The sequence below is a fragment of the Magnusiomyces paraingens genome (genome assembly GCF_902498895.1).
Source record: "Magnusiomyces paraingens strain CBS 517.90 genome assembly, contig: contig3, whole genome shotgun sequence".
Taxonomy (NCBI): domain Eukaryota; kingdom Fungi; phylum Ascomycota; class Dipodascomycetes; order Dipodascales; family Dipodascaceae; genus Magnusiomyces; species Magnusiomyces paraingens.
Window position 1 is genome coordinate 1,954,175 of NW_022474069.1, and position 18,944 is coordinate 1,973,118.

Here is an 18,944-nt window from a genome sequence, read left to right on the forward strand (position 1 = left end):
CCGCACGACCGCCACTTTTTTTATTTTTTATTTTTTTTTGATGTAGATTTTTTTTTTTTAATATTTTCAAGTGTGAACAACAAAACAAACAACACCATCAAGATGAGTGAAAACGCCAAACGAAGAGTTAAAAATAAGTCTGTGGCCGAGCTACAGATTTCTGCAGAGCAGTTATTATTGGAGGCTTATGAACGTAAAGAACAGCCACTTCAGATACCCCACCAAAAGATTGTGGATCTTGAAGAAGTAAGTTTGAAGAAAATAATAAAAAAATTGCCTGTTTTTTTTTCTCGGCTAACTCTATAGCTCAATGAATATCAAGGCCGTAAGCGACGAGAATACGAAGATGCTCTCCGTCGAAACCGCTTGAATGTTGGACAATGGATGCGGTATGCCCAATGGGAACTAGACCAGCAGGAGTTTGCACGAGCGCGTTCGGTATTTGAACGCGCGCTAGACGTCGACTCTACCCAAGTACCTTTATGGATCCGGTATATCAAGTCAGAGCTGAAAACGCGGAATGTTAACCATGCTCGGAACCTGCTTGATCGTGCAGTAACAATTCTTCCTCGCATCGATAAACTGTGGTTCACCTATGTTCAAGTCGAAGAGGCTCTACTTAACATTCCAGGATGTCGCCAAGTCTTTGAACGCTGGATGGCATGGCGACCCGATGCTCCAGGGTGGCTGGCTTATATCGGCATGGAAAAACGGTACAAAGAGTATGATCGAGCACGAGATGTTTTCCAACGGTTCACAGTGGTGCACCCGGAGCCCGAGAATTGGATCAAGTGGGCGCATTTTGAGGAAGAACTGGGGAGCGCTGAAAACGTGCGCGAGGTGTATACCCTTGGTGTTGATACTCTGGCGGCTGCTGGTGAAGAGTTTCTGGACGAGCGAATCTTGGACTCGTGGGCGAAATGGGAGGCACGGCAAAAGGAGTGGGAACGCGCACGTGCGATATACCAATATGGACTGGAGCGACTGGCCAAGAGCCGGAGCCGGATTTTGTACAACTCATACACTGCATTTACAAAACAGTATGGCGACAAGGACGGTATTGAGGACGTGATTTTGTCAAAACGACGAGTCAAATATGAGGAAGAGCTCAAGGAGGATCCCAATGACTACGATACATGGTTTGCATACTTGACATTACTGGAAGAAGCTTCTGCGGAACCTGACGATGTGCGGGATGTTTACGAAAGAGCAATTGCCAATGTACCAGAAAAACAAGAAAAAAGATACTGGCGACGGTACATTTTCCTGTGGATCAAATATGCTATCTACGAGGAGCTAGAGACGCAGGATATTGTGCGGGCTCGCGAGGTATACCGAGAATGCATTAAGCTAATTCCCCACAAGTCGTTTTCTTTTGATAAGATATGGTTACTGTATGCCAAGTTTGAGATTCGTCATGGAGCACTTGCGACAGCACGGAAGATTTTAGGACAGGGACTTGGGTTGTCAGGTAAGCCGCGAATCTTTAAGGGGTACATTGAGCTGGAAAAGAGTTTGAAAGAATTTGATCGGTGCCGGGTGTTGTATGAGAAGTACATTGAGGGATATGCGGACTTGCCTCAGCCCTGGATTGAGTATGCGATGATGGAGCAGATGTTGGGTGATGTGGAACGCGGGCGAGCCATTTTCGAAATGGCGGTGGGCGAGCCTGAGATGGAGATGCCGGAACTTGTGTGGAAGCGGTACATTGAGTTTGAGACCGAGGAAGAAGAGTACGAACGGGCACGGGGGTTGTACGAGCGACTGGTGGAAAAGACTGGGCATGTCAAAGTATGGATCTCGTATGCCCAGTTTGAAGTGTCTACACCGGAGAATGAGGGAGATGAAGATGAAAATGAAAATGAAGAAAATGAAGATGAAGATGAAGAAAAGGAAATTGAAGTTTCAGAAGCAGCCAAAGAACGGGCACGGGCAGTGTTCCAACGTGGATGGGACTTTTTCAAGGCCAACCATAAGACAGAGGAACGCGTGATATTGAATGAAGCATGGCGCGAATTTGAAACGGTATATGGAACACCTGAGACACAAGAGCGTGTAGCCAAACAGACACCACATGTGGTGACCAAGACACGTAAGCTTGAGGATGGGTCTTTCGAGGAATATACTGATTACATTTTCCCCACTGACGAAAAGGCGTCGAGTATTTCCAAATTTTTGGAAAATGCAAAAAAATGGAAGCTTACTCAGGCTCAGTAGAAATAGAAATAGAAATAGAAAAAAAAAAAAAATATTGTACAATATACTTACTTGGTTATTATTAATTTTTTTATTTTTTATTTTTACAAAAAAAAGCAATCAAAACAGAGATCCGTTTATTATTTGGATCCAGGCGGTGGTGGAGGTGGCAGCCTCGAGCCTGGAGGCCCAGCTGAAGGTGCACCTGAACGAGTACCTGGCGGTGGCGGTGGTGGTGCATTTTTGCGAAGTCCAGGTGGCGCACTTGGAAGCCCTGGTGGAGCTGCCATTCCCGGTGGAGCTGCCATTCCTGGTGGTCTCTGTCGAACACCTGGCGCGCCCATTCCTGGGGGCAAAGGTGGGGGGGACTGGGTATGTGATTGAGGGAATCCGCGGTCATAAGTCTGTTGTGGTTGTTGTTGTTGTTGGTGCTGCTGCTGGTGCTGCTGCTGGTGCTGCTGGTGCTGGTGCTGATGCTGGTGCTGGTGCTGTTGTTGCTGCTGCGGTGGGTAATGGTTCTGGTGATGTTGTCGCGATTGGCCCCATCCATTGTTACCAGCATGGCCCGAACCATTCATGCCAGAACCTCCCTGGCGACCATAGTCATCATACCGCCGAGGTGGCAAGCTGCCCGGACCGTTATTATGGCCAGTGTTCCCGACACCGGGTGGTCCTCCAGGGTTTCCTCGTTGCGGCGGCCGGTCATAGTCCCGACCAGAGTTTGGAGCACCGCCTCGGTAGCTATTGTCGCCAGAGTGTGGCATTCCACCACCTGGACTCCCAGCTCCTGGCGGTAAACCGGTATTACTGGTAGGACGCTTTTGCCAAGGATGATTTGATACAGAGTGATCGTGCATGGATGGTAGTTGCGGGGCCTGGCCACTTCGGAACTGTTGAGGCTGTTGCCATGGTGCTGGGCCAGAACCATTTTTAGGAGGTACGTTAGCACCGTTATTAGGGCCACTGCTTCCATCAGTCAACCGGAACTGGTGATCGTTTGGCGGGTTGTTGTTGTTATTATTATTATTATTATTATTATTAAATCCGGCTCCTCCGCCGGCCCCTCCACCAGCACCCAACTCGAGCATGAGCTGCTCATACTCGCGGTCGGCCGCAGAAACAGGCATAGGGCCAGAACCGTTTCCAGATTTGTATGAATTGCCGTAGCCAGCTGAGGGCCGTTCTTTACAGTCACGAGCAAAGTGGCCGACTCCACCACAAATGTGACATGTGACTGTTGCAGTAAAGTTTTTGCGATTGGGACAATTATATTTGCGATGGCCAGTTTCGCCACAGTTTTGGCACGAATAGCTTTCGTCGTCACGGAGGGTACCGTTAAGAGTTGCCAACTCGCGAAGTTGGTTACGCTTAAGTAGGTTTTGTTCTTCAGGAGTGGATGCGGCAGTCTCAATGACTTTTGTGACGAGTGCAATAGCTTTTTGGATTTTCTCGTCATCATCAGCAATGATGAGACAGTGCAGGGGTTCGTCCTCATTCATTTGATTAGGGACATCAGTTCTGCGCTTACCCTCTTTGACGGAACCTTTACCACGAATGGCCAGTTTTGCACCCGATTCTGATTCCATTCGTTTGATGGAATTGCCACGGGGGCCCATGAGGAGACCAACAAAGTTGATTTCCGGGTATTCTTTAGCTGGGATGTAAAGTTTTTCTTCAATTTTCGAAGGTCTGCGGTAATCTGAGGGGGGTTTATAATTGGGGATTGCTTTGATGGCGCGTTGAATGAGTTTGTGTCGCTCAGTTTCAAGAAGTTTGCGGTAGCGTACATCAGGGGTATTTGTGCGCTTGCCTTGGGCATTGTACTGTGGGGTGGGGGATGGGGAGCGTTCAGCTTCACGAGGGATAACATCATTTTCACGTAGCTTGAATCCAATTTCCTCAATGCGTAAAACAAGTGCGTAAGCCTCGAGCTGTTCTGGAGTGAGTGGGGCTTCGACAAAGACGGTAGAGTGGTGGATCTTAACAAAGGGGTTTTTGTCTGCAGAAATTCCCCAGCGGTAGTTTTTGCGGCGGGATGAAACACGGTCAAGACGGGCAGCTGTATCTGCACGTTCCTGGGAAGACGAGTGGTCTTGTAGGTGTTCAGATTTGATTCGGGTATCAGGGGGCGAAAGCGACCGGTTGCGGCCCTGTGGCGATTGTTGGCGGTGTCCCAGGGGGATATTATTTGTGCCTGAAAAGGAGAAATAAATTAGAGAATTGAAATGGAGATGAAGAATAAAAAAAAAAAAAGCTAAATATACCTGTTATAGAGGCGGAATCACGGGATCGCCTGTCAAACATTTGTTGGTGATGAAAGAAAAGTTTTGGTAGTGGTGGTGATTGATGTGATCTTTTTGTTTATTTTGTTTTAGGGTGGTGATGTTAGTTTGATCAAGGGAAAAATAAGAATGGAGGTTTTGCAAAAAAAAAAAAAAATGAAAATGAAAAAAAATAATAAGATCAATAATTATTAGTCATGTTTAGTCAATGATAGGTAATAAGTATGTAATATTCACGTGATCCATTCACGTGATTTTATTCATCCAATCAGACATTTTGCGATTATGATGTCTTGTTTTTTTTTTTTTTCCGTCCTCTACTGGGAAGCAATCAGTAGGAGTAAATAAAAAAAAAAGAGCTTCCCAAATCACCACCACCAAATTAATCTGCTAAAAAATCCTCACTTACACACACACACACACACACACACCGATCAGAAATTCCAGTCCAAGGTTTTTTGACCCAGTAATCCTATCATACAACACACTCTTTTTTTTTTTTTTTTCTAAAAAAATTTCCATTAATAATATTCACATATAATACACCATGGTTTCAGCTATTGGATTGACCGGCGGTTCCAGCAGATGCTTTCCTGGTATGTTGGAAAACAGATATAAAAAGAGAGAAAGAAAGAAAAAAAAAAGAATAACAGAGTTATTGACTAACCATCAATTGCAGAATGGCAAAGCTTTTTGGAATGCTACACAGCTAGCTCGACTTCAGATGTCACCAAGTGCCAGGCCAAGAGCGCAGACTATTACGAGTGCCTGCACCACAAGAAAGAGGTATGAGATGATTTTTATCTACGCGTTTTTTTTAGCAATAAACAATAAGAAAAAAAAAAGAGAGAGAGAAGTTTAACTAACAAAATGATTTAGAAGGGTCGTGCCATCTTAATAGCAAATGAGATGCTTAAGCGGAAAGATGAGGAAGGTAAGCTTCTGGATGTTGTTAAGAAGCAGTTTTCTATTGACTCGCTTGGTCTGGTTAAGGAGTAAAAATGATGAAGTAATACATTTTTTTTTTGGGAAGGAATATCTATAAATATTACATTGAGTTAGCATTATTTTTTTAGAAAAGATTTATAAATACAGAATAAAAAAATAAAAAAAAATAAAGAAATATGATTAAAAGTAAGGTGGGGAAGATAGTTGAAAAAAAAAAAAAAAGAGAGAGAGAATAAAGAAGATTTTCATATATTTTTTTGGTGATTAAGATTGATTCATAATAACTACCCTTGTAGCATGAATCAAAAGTCACCGGTTTTACCACGAAATTCAAATGTCTTTAGATATTTTTTTTTTTTTTTGTTTTTATTATGACTGGTGATAATGATTGAATATTAAAAAATATTATAAAATGTTAATATTATTGTTATATATTTTCATATTTCATTTCATATAACGGTGGAGAAATTTACTCGTTTTGTTGTTGTTGTTGTTTGTTTAAAGCATAATATTTGAGCAAATTAGAAACTCATTTTAAGGACCTTTGATGGTAGTTACACAATCACCCTAAAAACTAAAAACAAAACAAAACAAAAAACATATATATATATTATCACTAACATATTTTTATTTTATTTTTTTTCTCCGATATACCCAAACTCCGATCTTCTTCTTTTTTTCCTTTTTGTTTTTTTTTTTTTTATTTTTTGTTTATTTCTATTCTCTTTTCTCTCTTCAATTATATTCTACATTGTTTTTTTTTTTTTTTTTTTTAAAAAACACAGATCCAAATAACTCTATCTTAATAAATGTCGGTGGAATCTTTAATCCCCCGTCATGAAGGTCATGACCATAGCGGACCTCATTACGCAAACATCAAATACGGCTACATTGCACTGGCCACAGCCTCCAGTCTACTATTACTGGCCACTGCACGTACACTTGTGGCCAAAATTGTTTCTTCAAAATCAGCAAGCCGATCAAGACAAGGCCGTCAAAAAAAATCCGGGTCAAGGTTACTATTACTATTACTTGAAGGTCGAGTACCCTTACCTGTGGTAGTTATGTTTTGGGGGTTTTTCATGATTCTTTTCTGTACAGTGGGGCTGCCAGAGTTTACAGCTAAAAAACTGGCAAAACGTGCAGGCCGTATCACCTACTCAATGGTACCTGTCATTCTCTTACTGGCACTAAGAGTCCCAGGGAACTCAGTCATTATCACATCTTACCTCGACACTTTGAGATTGCACAAGTGGATTGCCCGTGTGGTATTGGTATCAGCTGCTGTACATGTAGTTATATACCTGGCGGTGTATATTTCGACGGGACGCACAGACAAGATTAAAAAAAAGGATAATCTGCTTGGGTTGGTTGCAGCGATTCTGATGGCAGTTGTTGGGATCACGTCGCTTAAGCCGGTGCGTCGGCGCGTGTACCGAGTGTTTTATTTTATACATTATCCTGCAGCATGGGCTATTGTTATATTAATTATTTTCCATGCAAGGCCTGGAGTTTTGGTTTTAGCAATTATGAGTTTATCTGTTCTTTTCGTGGAAGCGTTAATTCGTATTTGGGCCACCAAGGTTGTCAAGGCAGTTTCAGTTACTAGACTCTCACCTACCTTAAGTGTTATTGTATTACCACGAAGAGTGCTTCCTAATGACTTTGCTCCTGCATCTCATCTGAGGTTAGGCTTGCATCCATATACCATTGCATCGTTGCCGTCAGACCCTGAGGTGCGGTTACTAGTGCGTGATCTTTCGCATCCGATTCTGCCGGATGGTCCTGCAGCCACAGAAACATGGCTTGCGGTCAATGGCCCGTATATGCCATCTGGACGGGCGTCGCAGTTAGTTCGTGAGGCGCGGAAGGCTCTGATATTTGCAGGTGGATCTGGGTTATCATTTGCTGCTGGAGTTGCAAGGGCGTTGGAGATGCGGGGGGCCCAGGTACGGGTTATTTGGATGGTTAGACGGCGGGATGAAATTACGGCTTTGGGGTTGTTGGAAGTGACGTGTGCAGAGGTTTATGTAACAAGTAATGGGGGAGGTAATAAGAGGACTGGAGGAGGAGAAGAAGAAGAAGAAGAAAGGTCTGAGGATCCATTTGATGATGAGTTTGAATTGGAGGAATTGTTGGATGATGATGAAGATGATGAAGATGTTAACATGACAGTTGTTGGATCGACATTGACGAATGGATCAGGAGAAGAAGAGGGTACGCTTGTGAGTGGTGGAGGTCCTAAAGGTGTTAGAATTCATAAGGGTCGGCCTGATTTCCGGTTAGTTGCAAAGGAATTTTTCCATTTAGAAGGGGAAGAAGAAGAAGAAGAAAGTGCTGGTGGTGTTGGTGGTGTTGGTGGGTGTTGGGTGTGTGCTTGTGGTCCAGCGGGGCTTGTTTCTCAGGCTAAACGATGGGCTGGGACATATTATGATGGGGTTGAGTTTGTAGGAGAAGAATATGTATTATGAGAGGCTAATATAAATATTTATATTAAATAAATAAATAAATAAATTAATTAATTAATTAATTAATTAATATAACCATGTATGTCGTCATTATAAATAATTACGAAAAGGTTAGAAAATAAATAAAAATTAAAAAATTAAAAAATTAAAAAATTAAAAAATTAAAAAATTAAAAAATTAAAAAAAGAAATAAACGGTTATCTGTCAAAAAAAAAAAATTAAAATTTCCCACAATATATACGAATACAAACTAAAACTGGTTTTTTTTTAAAAAAATTGATGAGGTCATTTATATATATATATATATATATATATATATATATATAGAAAATACAAGGAAAGAGATAGAGAGAGGGGGAAGGCCCTGAATTTGTTTAAATTTATATTTTTATAAAATACCAAATTTGGTTGGTTAATTGGTTTTTTTTATTGAGTAAAAGAGAAGAATTAAAAAAAAGGTCACGAGAGGATAATTATAATTCTATAAATGTATAATTGTATAATTATAGTAATTATATATATTTATATATATTTATAATTGTATTTTTTTTTTTTTTTTTTTTTTGAGTTAAAACAGGAGATTTGAAGTTGTTGTTTTTTTGTTTTTTTGTGTTTTTTTTAAACGAAAAAACACGAATTAATTAATTAATTAAAAAAACCCCGAATGAGAGATATTTTGAAAAAAAAAAATAAATAAATAAAATAAATAAAATGAAATGAAATTAAATTAAATTAAATTAAATTAAAATATAAATATATAAATATAAATATCTCATTTTGAATTTTGAATTTTGAATTATTTTTTTAAATAAATTTTTGGTAAATCAATAATAAAAAAAAAAAAAAAAAAAAAACTCCGGGGTCATTTGATAAATAGTGGCTTTTTTTTTTTTTTTTTTTTTTTGCTCTTTAAATATTTCTTCTTCTTCTTTAAGCCGGTTTTTTTTTTATTTTATATAATATGGTTAAAAGCCAAAAACTTTTTTTATTTTTTTTTTTTTGTATATCTTCCTGTACTTCTTTTCTTTTCATTCCCCCCATACAAAATGTCAATCTTGAAGCACCTGTTAATGATTTGCAATTTGATTGAAATATTTCATCAACATTAAACAAAAAAAAAAAAATAAAAATAAAGAAAATCTCCTTTTAATTTTTTTTTTTCCTTGCCAAGAAAACTTATTTTATTTTTTTTTTTTCATTTTAAATAAATAAATAAAAATCTCTATTTATTCTCAAGTAAAAGTTTTTTTTTTTTTCAAAAAAGTGTTTCATAAAAAAAAAATTGAAAAAATGAAAAAAAGAATAGTAAATTAAATTAACTCCAGATGTGTGTAGACATATATATATATATTTGAAAAAAAATGAAAAAGAAAAAAAGGCACAATCTATATACTCTCTCTCTCTCTCTCTCTCTCTCACTTTTTATTTTTTATTTTAAAAATCTTCTTCTGCTTCTTCTTTAAGCTCCTTCTTGATGACGAACTGCACTCATGGCCATAAATGCAGCCCCCTCATCTCTCGCAAGAGCTTTACACTTGGCTGCAACTGGTAACTCTCGAAAAGCACGCTCTGCTTTCCGTTGCATTCTCCAAGCTTTAACTTCTGCATAAAACCCTCGTACACTCCCCACAATACTTTTCCGGCGACCCTCCGGTGCAGAATGATGTTCTTCTATTTCTTCTTCTTCTTCCTCTTGTTGTTGTTGTTGTTGTTGTCGTCGTCGTTCTTCTTCATCAATCAAGTGGGGTTCACTAGTGCCTTCTTGGCCAAGACACAAGCCATTGCTCAAGTTTTCATCTGCGGGGAATATTTCCTCGACTGGCTTGGCAGTAATTGGTCCTTCAAATTGATGTGGAAGAAACGATACAAGCAAAGAAGGTGGAGGTAATGTTTGTGCTGGTCTTAGTGCCCGTTGTTGTTGTTGTTGTTGTTGCTGCTGTTGCTGCTGTGATTCTCCATTTTTTGAACAACCTATTGTAGGAGTAGTGGTATTAATAGTACTAATAGTACTAGTAGTACTAGTAGTACCATCACCACTTACTGTACAAATACTAGCTGCACTTTTTTTGTGGCGTCCAAAGCCACGTAAAAACCAAGGCCAAGAGCCAGCTCCAGAAGATGAACCACTATTTAATGTTTCAGTCGGAGTAGTAGTATTAGTATTAGTAGTAGCAGTAGCAGTAGCAGCAGTAGTAGGAGAACAAGGATATGATGACGAAGATGATGATGATGATGATGATGATGATGATGATGAAGATATAGTTGCGGCGGCCAGCGCCCTAGCACAAGCTCCAGCAACTGCCGGGTGAGAAGACCGAGCCATAAGATTTGTATAATATTCCACTCCCATTCCTCCAGTGCTATGGCTATGGTGATGATGGTAAACCTTAAATGTTGAACCATTATTTCCTCGGCGGCCATTATTATTACCATTGTTATTATTGTTGTTATTATTACCATTACCATTATCATCATCATCATCATTATTATAATGCTCTTCTTCCTGTTGAACAAGAGTATCTGGAGTCACCTCACGAGTACTAACACTAGGCTGGCGAGAACTCGACCGAGCTTCAGTCTCAACCAATGTTTGGGCCTCCGAAGATGAAACTCCAGTAGATGTAAACAAGTCACCACCATAAGTAACAATCGATGGCCGTTTTTTAAATATTGTTAATGGATGGCCATTATTATCATTATCATATTCATCATCATCATCATCGTCGTCATCATCATCATCGTCATCTTCTTCTTCTTCTTCTTCAGAATCAGCAAAAAAGTCATCATGTTCATCAACCTCTTCAATTTCATAAACATCTTCTTCTTCTTCTTCACCATTATCTTCTTCCTCTTCCTCTTCCTCTTCTTCCACTTCCTCTTCTTCTTCTTCTTCCTCCTCCTCCTCCTCCTCCTCTTCAAACTCATCCTCACTATCACTACTCAAATCCAAATCTGCACGCTCAAAGTACTCCGAATTAAGCATTCGATGTCGCAACAGTCGTGCCGGCCGACCGAAATGAAACTGAGCCTGGTCACCGTCGGCAGTCGTTGTGACAGTCGTCGTAGTACCTAAGCTCAAACTACTTTCATCATAATAAGGTTCCGGTAGTGGACTTGCAGCCACCACATTAGGCTTGGCCGTGTCGGCTGAAGCCTCGGAGCACGGCGACAGCTGTCTGAGAGCCATCATCTTGCTTGTTGATTTGTTATTATTGGAGGTGGTGGTTATATGTGTTGAAGTAGAGTTAAATGCATAAGTAGTAGTAGTAGTAATCGTAGTAGTAGTATTGCTGCTAGTATTAGTAGTGTTAGTGGTAGTATTATCGGCACTAATAAACGCACCACCACCATTACGACTTTTCGTTTTCCCATATGCACTTGTCGTCATTCTCGAGTCGGGATCCACCACGGGGCACGTGGCTTTGGTGGTAGGTGACTTAGCCGCGACTAAATTACCAGCAGTACCTCGTCCTCCCACATTGAGCAACACCATTAGTGAATTTGTAGTTGAGCACCCAGTTGTATGAGCAACTGGAGGACATGACGAGCAGCGCGAGCTTGCAATGGTGCTACTTCTGGAAGTGGAGTTACTAGTCATTGAGAAAAGGGTAGAGGAAGCCTCGGACGAAAGTGAAGCCATAGAAGCAGCCGAAGCGATAGTTTCGACTGATCCTCTAGTTGACATTTCTATTCCACCAGGTTCACATGTGGAAGAAACTCCACTAGATCGCCGACTTGAAAGAGCAGCAGCATCTGCAGGAGTACAATGGTCACAAAGATAAGCTGTTGAATTAGGGTGTGATCCACAGTGGCAAACAACCTCATGATCGGGACAAAAGTAAGAGCCTGGGGTGTGTGTATGTATTAGATCAATGATTCGATCAAATGCAGCCAACATTGTCATATATCTAGGGTCATAAATATCTTCTGCTGCAGATGATGATGAATAGGGTAGATCATGGGGGTTTAGGTCTGATTCTGTACGTCGAAGAAGATGGTGGCGATGTTGAGGGCCGACAACGGGGTTATAAGATCCGCAAGGGTTTGATAAAGTTGCAATAGGGCCGGTAGACATTTTGAAATGAAGAAAAAGAAAAGAATATTAAAATAAATTTAAGTTGATTGATTGATTAATTGATTATGATAATGATTATGATAATGATAATGACAATGATAAGATATGATAGAATAGAATAGGTAGATGATGGAGATGAAGGCTTGTTTCTGGATGCGGTATGAAAACGGCAAGCGTGAATTGGGAGGTTATTAGATATTACAGGGCCGTCATGAGATTTATAGAATGGAGATAGGGATATATATAGATTAGAAGAGTTTTTTTTTTTTTTTTTTTTCCTTGAAAGAGATAGTAAGAGAGAAAGTGAGAGAAAGAGAAAAAAAAAAAGGTTTTTATAATAAATGGAAAGAAAAGAGAAAAAAAAAAATAGTAAATTTAGGAAATTTAGGAAATTTAGGAAAAAGCGGAATGTTTTTATATGAAAAAAAAAAAAAGTACCGATGGACGGTTTTTAAAAAAAAAAAGTTTATATAATAAATATTAAATATTAAATATTAAATATTAAATATATATATACCCTTTTATTTTTATTTTTTTGAGATAAAAAAAAAAAGAGACGCTCGGTGTTATTATTATTATTATTTTTTATTTTTTTTTTAAATATAAAAATATAAAAATACAAAAAATACACAAAATGTGAGATTTCAGGTGAGCGAGCGAGTGAGAGAGTTTTTTTTTTTTTTTTTTTTTAATATTTTTAATATTTTTAATTAATAAAAAAAATAAAAATTTAAAAAAAATTTTAAAATTTTTTAAAATTTTCTCTTCTCCCCTCTCTCTCTCTCCCTCTCTCTCAGTATTTTTTTTTAAAAAAAAAAAAGGGCCCTGAAAAAAAACGCTCTTTTTTAATGGAAATTTTTTTTTAAATCTTTTAAATCTTTTAAATCTTTTCTTTAATAATTAAAAAATAACCAGCCACTTAAAACTTCATCGTTCACAATGTGAAAAAAAATTAATTTTATATATATTTAAGAAAATAAATATAGGAAAATATATATAATAAAATAAAATAACAATTAAAAAAAAAATTGGTTTCATTATTATTTTTAGGAGATCTTTCTTATTTTTATATTTTATTTTTATTTTTTAAGGTTGCACCGTCGGCGGCTATCAGTCCATCATCATCATCATAATTGTCATCACCATGTATGGTTTGTTTATATCTACTATCTAAAAAAAAAAAAAAAAACTACTTTTACAAATCCCCATGTTTCTTTTTATTTTCTTCTTTTTTTCCTTTTCATCTTCCCTCTACAATTTGGCATCCCGCTGAGCTGAATCACTCAACCGAAGAAGCCCCTCCTGAATCACTGTCGCTACATGATCTCCCTCAAGCGAAAAAAATCTCCCAACAACAAGCCCACGATCATCCCCAGTCCATGGTGATTCAACACAATGCATCAACCATTCATCAGCCTTAGGAGGCTTATGGAAATAAATTGTATGATCTAATGATACCATCATTGACATATCTGAAAAATGTACATCATTGGCAATCATGGCTGTCCCTAAAAGAAATGAATCACTCATATAAGCAAGTGCCATCACATGTGCAAGAGGATCAACAATCTTCCCCTGAGCTTTAATCCAATGTCGGATCCGTCTTTGAGAAGGTGCTTGTCCAATATACTCTTCACTTGGAGGAATAAATCGAACATCAATTCCATTCTCAACTTCCCCCTCTTCTTCCTTAGGAACTGAACTCTTCTTATCTGCACTAGGAGGAACAGGAATAGGAGGTGATAACTTATCTGCTTGAACTGCAAAGGCATTGTAACTAGATTCTGGGCTTCCACGCTTTGCAAATCCCTTCTTCTTAAGACGTAGATGACTCACATAGTTTTGTGACTCGCGAGGTGATGGAACTCCCGGATATAGTGATTGATGTGACAATGATACATGACCATCAGGAGGAGGAATCATAAATGAAAGAGTCGTAGTAAAAATACATTTGCCTCGTTGAATAGCCTTTACAGTGCGTGTTGCAAATGACTATTTAAAAAAAGAAATCATCAGTTAATATGACTGTTTGTCTGTCTTTTTTTAATATATATCTTTGAATAATATATATATATATATATATATATATATATACTTACTCGACCATCTCGAACTCGCTCAACATTATAGACAATTGGAATTTGATTGTCACCCTAGATATAAATCATTCATTAGAATCGTTTCGACTTGCCTGTTTTTTTTTTTTTTATTTTTTTATTTTTTTATTTTTTTATTTTTTTTTTATTATCTTTCTCTTTCTCTCTCTGTCTTATCTTTAAACTTACAGCTGCTACAAAATAACAGTGCATACTGTGCACATGAAACTTGAGGTCAACAGTACGTACAGCAGCCATGAGAGATTGAGCAATCACAACTCCTCCAAATACTCCACGAGCATTTCGAGGTTTCCATAACTTTTCTGTACTTCGATATAAATTTTCTTCAAATTTCTCTAGACGAAGTTGAGTCTCGATTGGGGCCACCATTATGATTGATAATAGTTAATTAAAAGAAAAAAAATTTAGAATAGTCAATTTCTTGTTTTTTTTGGTATATTATAATTGATGATGATGATAAGAGAAAAAAAAAATAAATAAAAAAGGAAGATTTGTTGTAAAAATGTTACTATACTTTAAGTAATTAAGTTAAACTCTCCTAGAAAGATAGAAAGAAATAAAAATAAAAATAAAAAAAAAAATAAAAAAAAAAAAAAAAGCGGGTTTTTTTCTTACAAAAACTAACAACTTTTCTCCTCTTTCCTCCCCCCCACAATAAAGGCTATATTAACCCACCCTAAACCTAACCTCGGCCCCCACACTAAATAATTTATTTATTTATTTATTTATTTATTTAGGCTCCTTCCTCCGCTTATGTCGGCCCAACAACTGCCCTAAAAATGCATGATGTTGTTGCTTTATTTCTCCTCCTAACTTTGGCCGGTACGTGTCATCGGCCTTTTCTGCCAATGTCATCAATTCTTCCAATGCAATAAATCCTTTAGACCCAACAATAACCCCTCCATTTCCATTTCCATTTCCATCTTCATTAATCTCTTCTTCTATACCACCTCTAACTACCCCCCTAGTTATTAACCCCCCACCATTATTATTATACCTCTCTACAAATGATACATCCAACTTCTTGCGGACCCGAGCTGCCACTCTATCATAATATTGCACCGCTAGTCGGTCCGGGTGATAAAAGTGACGCACCTTTTCAAAAATTCTCCTAAACGTTGCATTAAAAACAAGAACAGGAACATCATGCTCCGGCTGAACAAGAACATTAAACTCTAATCTTGCAATCTCTTCCTGAACTTTAATATGCCCAGCAGCCCGTCTCAATATATACCCATTTACATCCGGAGAATTTTTAAACCCCCCAGCATCTGCAAGAACAGCCAAATCCTCAATATGGTACCATAACGTTGCATGCCGTAAATGTAAACTGATCCAAACAGCATACCTCTGAGGCACATCATGTGCTGGAACACGCAATGTCCATCGCCAGTAATTATATGTCCGTATAAGCCATGTTGGAAGATAATCCCGTACAGGATCATATGGAGGCACCGTTGGAGGTACTGCAAACATGGTCTGAACAAGCGCTTTAAGGTCAGCTCGTCGAGTTGCTATTCTTGATGCTTTGGCTGCTACTTCATTTTGTGCATTTATATTACCAAGTGGTGGTTCTGATAATGGTGTTGGTAGTGGTGGTGGTGGTGGTGAGAGAGAAGAAGCCGGCGTGGGTGGTAATTTACGTTCTTTGGTATTTCGCCGCCGTTTACCGTGGGTATAAGTCCCATGTTGAGGAGGGGTTTGGCCATGTACTCCGTATCTTCTTTGAGCCCGTTCCTGAGCTGAAACAAACGACAGTTGAGAAGAAGAAAAAGAAGAAGAAGTAGAAAAAGAAGTAGAAGAAGAAGTAGAAAAAGAAGTAGAAGTAGAAGCTGTTGAAGAAGAAGAAAAAGATGAAAAAGAAGAAGAGATTCCATCGGATGATGATGATGATGTGGATGAAAAAAGCCCATCGCCTGGACGTACATACTCAATCGGAGCATACCTCCCCCAACCATCTCGCTGATTTTTTCCTCTCATAAACTGTTGCTGTTGCTGTTGCTGTTGCTGGTGATAATGATGTTGGGATCCAGGTGACAGCTGGTATTGCCGCTTACTACTAGCCAGCGTACTTGGAGAGTTGTATTCATCTGTCCCTGTAATTGGAATAATTCCTGGTGGAAGCAACTCATCTTTCATCCCTGAGTTTGCAACTAGGTCATGCTTCTGATGTTTCTGATGTTTCTGATGCTTCTGTTGCTTCTTATGCTTTTGTTTTTGCTTTTGCTTTTGTTTCTGTTTCTGTTTCTGTTTCTGTTTTTGCTTCTGCTTCTGCCTATGCTGATAAAGATGCTGATGAAAATGTGGGGGTTGCCCAGTATCCGTAGTAGTAGTAGTAGTACCATGATGGTGACCAGAGTCTTTGACAACCCCACCATCGCCAGGCCCTTCTTTGCTCCCCGCCGCTGCTGCCGCCGCCGCAACTGCCGCCGCACCAGCCACGCGCCCTCTTGCCCGGTCCACGAGACTGCTCAAATCCGGGGTTGAAATGGATTTGCGCGGAGATTTTCCCTTAAAGCCGGCCTTGTTTTCAATTCTAATGTCGTCATCGTCATTGCCATCGTCTTTGTCATCTTCATCTTCATCTTCATCTTCATCTTCATCTTCATCTTCATCTTCATCTTCATCTTCATCTTCATTATCATTGTCTCTAGTCCGCAGGCCTCTCTCCCTTGTTTCTGTTTTGTAGAAACCCCCCCGTAAATTCTGTTCATTACCAACGTCATCATCTTCCGTGTCCCTGCGGCTAGAAATATTACTACCTACCACCATTAACTTGCGCTGGTATGCCAACGAATCGTCGCGCGGTGGTGGCGACCTTCCTGGAGAAGGAGGGGCTTGTGCGGGGTACGTCTTGTTCTGGATGGTTGTAACCGTTTTACTTGGATTTGTAATGACTCTATCAAGTAGTCTTTTTAACGGTTTCTGTTTAGTTGTATAAAAAACTCTTGTTTCTTCATCACTCTCGTTGTCCTCTTGTCCTTTTTCTTCTTCTTCATAACCACTTTCATCTTCACTCTCATGCATAGCCCTGCTTGCTCTGTTTTTGCGACGCAGTGATTCATGTGTTAATGAAAAACTGTCACGAGCAAGTGTCAAAGCTTCTGCCAAAGCTGCTTGTCTTCTGTCAAGTGGTGTTGCATGTGTTCCCTTGCTTGGTGACAAGGTTTTAATGAAGGGTAAGGCGCGGTATATAATGTCGATATCTTCATGGTTGAGGTTTCTCAAAGCATATGTTAAGCTCATTTTCTCTCTCTCTCTCTCTTTTTTTTTTTTTTTTTTTAATGAATGATCGATTTACTTTAATTTAGAATTATTTACTAAAAAACAAAAAAAGCTTAGATGAAGCAAAAAAAAAAACAAAAAAAGTATAATTATTTAAAAAAAGATAAAGAAGAAGAAAAAAAAAGGGAGAGAGAGAAAAAAAAAAGAAAGAAGATATTGTGGAATATATATTCTTATTAGTAATTTTTTTTTTCTTTTCTCCAATTTTATATGTATTGTAGATAAACCCTTTAAGATAAACATCTTTTGCAGACAGTAAATGAAACAAACACACGAGAAAGAAAAAAAAGTAAAGGGTTCACTTCAAGTGTCGGATCCAAAGTATTAAATTCTTCTGAAATATATATACAAATTTTTTTTTTTTTTGGACGCGTTTCAACCATAAACAAGTCATTAAAACGCGAGACATAAAAAAAATGAGAGAGTGAGTGTTTGAAAAAGAAAGAAAGGAAAAAGTAAGAAACTTCTAACTAAATGGGATTAACTTAATATTTTTTTTTTTTTAGACAAAATTTTTAAACTCATTATTTTTTTTTACTTTAATTTTTTTTTTCTTTTTTTCTTTCTATAGAAAAATTATGAATATTTGATATTGATAAAAAAATTTAAACAAAAGAAAAAAATTCTTTTGGTAACAGAAAAAAAAAATAAATAATAAAAATAACATTGAATGCCTCAAGTTGAATTTTTTATTTAAAAAAAACAAAAAACAAAAAAGAAATCTACATTCCATGCTCTTTTTTTTTATTTTTTTTTTTTTTTATTTTAGTCTCATAATTGAATCTTTAAAAAATTTCCATTCCAAATCTATATAAGACAACTTGTTGAATATTTTAGTAATTCCATATAGCCAATAGCCTAGTAGTCTTGTATTCAATTACTACATTTCCTTTTTCTTCCTTTCTATTTTACATGTGGCACATATATTAAAGTGTTGAAAAAAAAAAATCCTGGGCAAGGAACAAGACTGATATATACGCTTATTATACTTTAATATACACTACATATGGTCTTTACACAAAAACTTCTCGAAGTGCAATCACCAATAGAAAAAAACAAAAAAATAAAAAAAACAACAACCGCTTTTGATTGCCAGCATATCATATTTTTGTGTGTTGAGAAGTTTCCACGTACTACTAGGGATTTAACCATCACCACTACTACTATTAGTAGTAGTCGTAGTATTAGTACTATATTTTATTACTAGTTTGTTAGTGTGAATGCGCATTTCTACTCAAGCTTCTATATAACATTTCTACGTTTATCTGATTAAAAGTCTCGTTTGGTGACTGTTGTTAACGTTGATAAGTATATATATATATATAATTTTTTTTTTCATTTAATATCAAAACCACCCAAGACCTTAATCCACGGCGGGTCTTAACAAGATGCCACTTTTTTCATTTTTCATTTTTTTATTTCACATCTTTCAATTCCCCCCCTTTTTTTTTTTTTTTTTTTTTTTTTCAATTTATCGGATCTTCGGAGCTCGTAAAATAAAAAATAAAAAACAACAACGAATGAAAAAGAAAAAGAACAAAAAAAGAAACTTGTAACACATAAGGAAACCTAG

At 37.8% G+C, this 18,944-nt stretch overlaps 7 protein-coding genes across 7 annotated transcripts; 3 read left to right on the forward strand and 4 right to left on the reverse strand.

Annotated features, from left to right (window-relative positions):
- Positions 1-102: 102 nt before the first annotated feature.
- On the forward strand, positions 103-2,217 carry SAPINGB_P003921 (uncharacterized protein; the record flags this gene model as incomplete). The annotated part of the gene is made up of 2 exons (XM_031998636.1): positions 103-246; positions 307-2,217. 2 exons carry the CDS (start codon positions 103-105, stop codon positions 2,215-2,217), a joined length of 2,055 nt encoding a protein of 684 aa, XP_031854527.1.
- Positions 2,218-2,336: 119 nt separating this feature from the next.
- On the reverse strand, positions 2,337-4,500 carry SAPINGB_P003922 (uncharacterized protein; the record flags this gene model as incomplete). Its single annotated transcript, XM_031998637.1, has 2 exons — positions 2,337-4,390; positions 4,461-4,500. 2 exons carry the CDS (start codon positions 4,498-4,500, stop codon positions 2,337-2,339), a joined length of 2,094 nt encoding a protein of 697 aa, XP_031854528.1.
- Positions 4,501-5,025: 525 nt separating this feature from the next.
- SAPINGB_P003923 (uncharacterized protein) lies at positions 5,026-5,477 on the forward strand (the record flags this gene model as incomplete). Its single annotated transcript, XM_031998638.1, has 3 exons — positions 5,026-5,074; positions 5,158-5,264; positions 5,358-5,477. The coding sequence occupies 3 exons, from the start codon at positions 5,026-5,028 to the stop codon at positions 5,475-5,477; spliced, it is 276 nt and encodes a 91-aa protein (XP_031854529.1).
- Positions 5,478-6,235: 758 nt separating this feature from the next.
- SAPINGB_P003924 (uncharacterized protein) lies at positions 6,236-7,897 on the forward strand (the record flags this gene model as incomplete). The annotated part of the gene is made up of 1 exon (XM_031998639.1): positions 6,236-7,897. One exon carries the CDS (start codon positions 6,236-6,238, stop codon positions 7,895-7,897), a length of 1,662 nt encoding a protein of 553 aa, XP_031854530.1.
- A 1,456-nt stretch (positions 7,898-9,353) lies between these two features.
- On the reverse strand, positions 9,354-11,969 carry SAPINGB_P003925 (uncharacterized protein; the record flags this gene model as incomplete). The annotated part of the gene is made up of 1 exon (XM_031998640.1): positions 9,354-11,969. One exon carries the CDS (start codon positions 11,967-11,969, stop codon positions 9,354-9,356), a length of 2,616 nt encoding a protein of 871 aa, XP_031854531.1.
- Positions 11,970-13,220: 1,251 nt separating this feature from the next.
- Positions 13,221-14,455, reverse strand: SAPINGB_P003926 (uncharacterized protein; the record flags this gene model as incomplete). Its single annotated transcript, XM_031998641.1, has 3 exons — positions 13,221-13,961; positions 14,069-14,122; positions 14,255-14,455. 3 exons carry the CDS (start codon positions 14,453-14,455, stop codon positions 13,221-13,223), a joined length of 996 nt encoding a protein of 331 aa, XP_031854532.1.
- Positions 14,456-14,815: 360 nt separating this feature from the next.
- SAPINGB_P003927 (uncharacterized protein) lies at positions 14,816-17,332 on the reverse strand (the record flags this gene model as incomplete). Its single annotated transcript, XM_031998642.1, has 1 exon — positions 14,816-17,332. The coding sequence occupies one exon, from the start codon at positions 17,330-17,332 to the stop codon at positions 14,816-14,818; it is 2,517 nt and encodes an 838-aa protein (XP_031854533.1).
- Between the last annotated feature and the right edge of the window lie 1,612 nt (positions 17,333-18,944).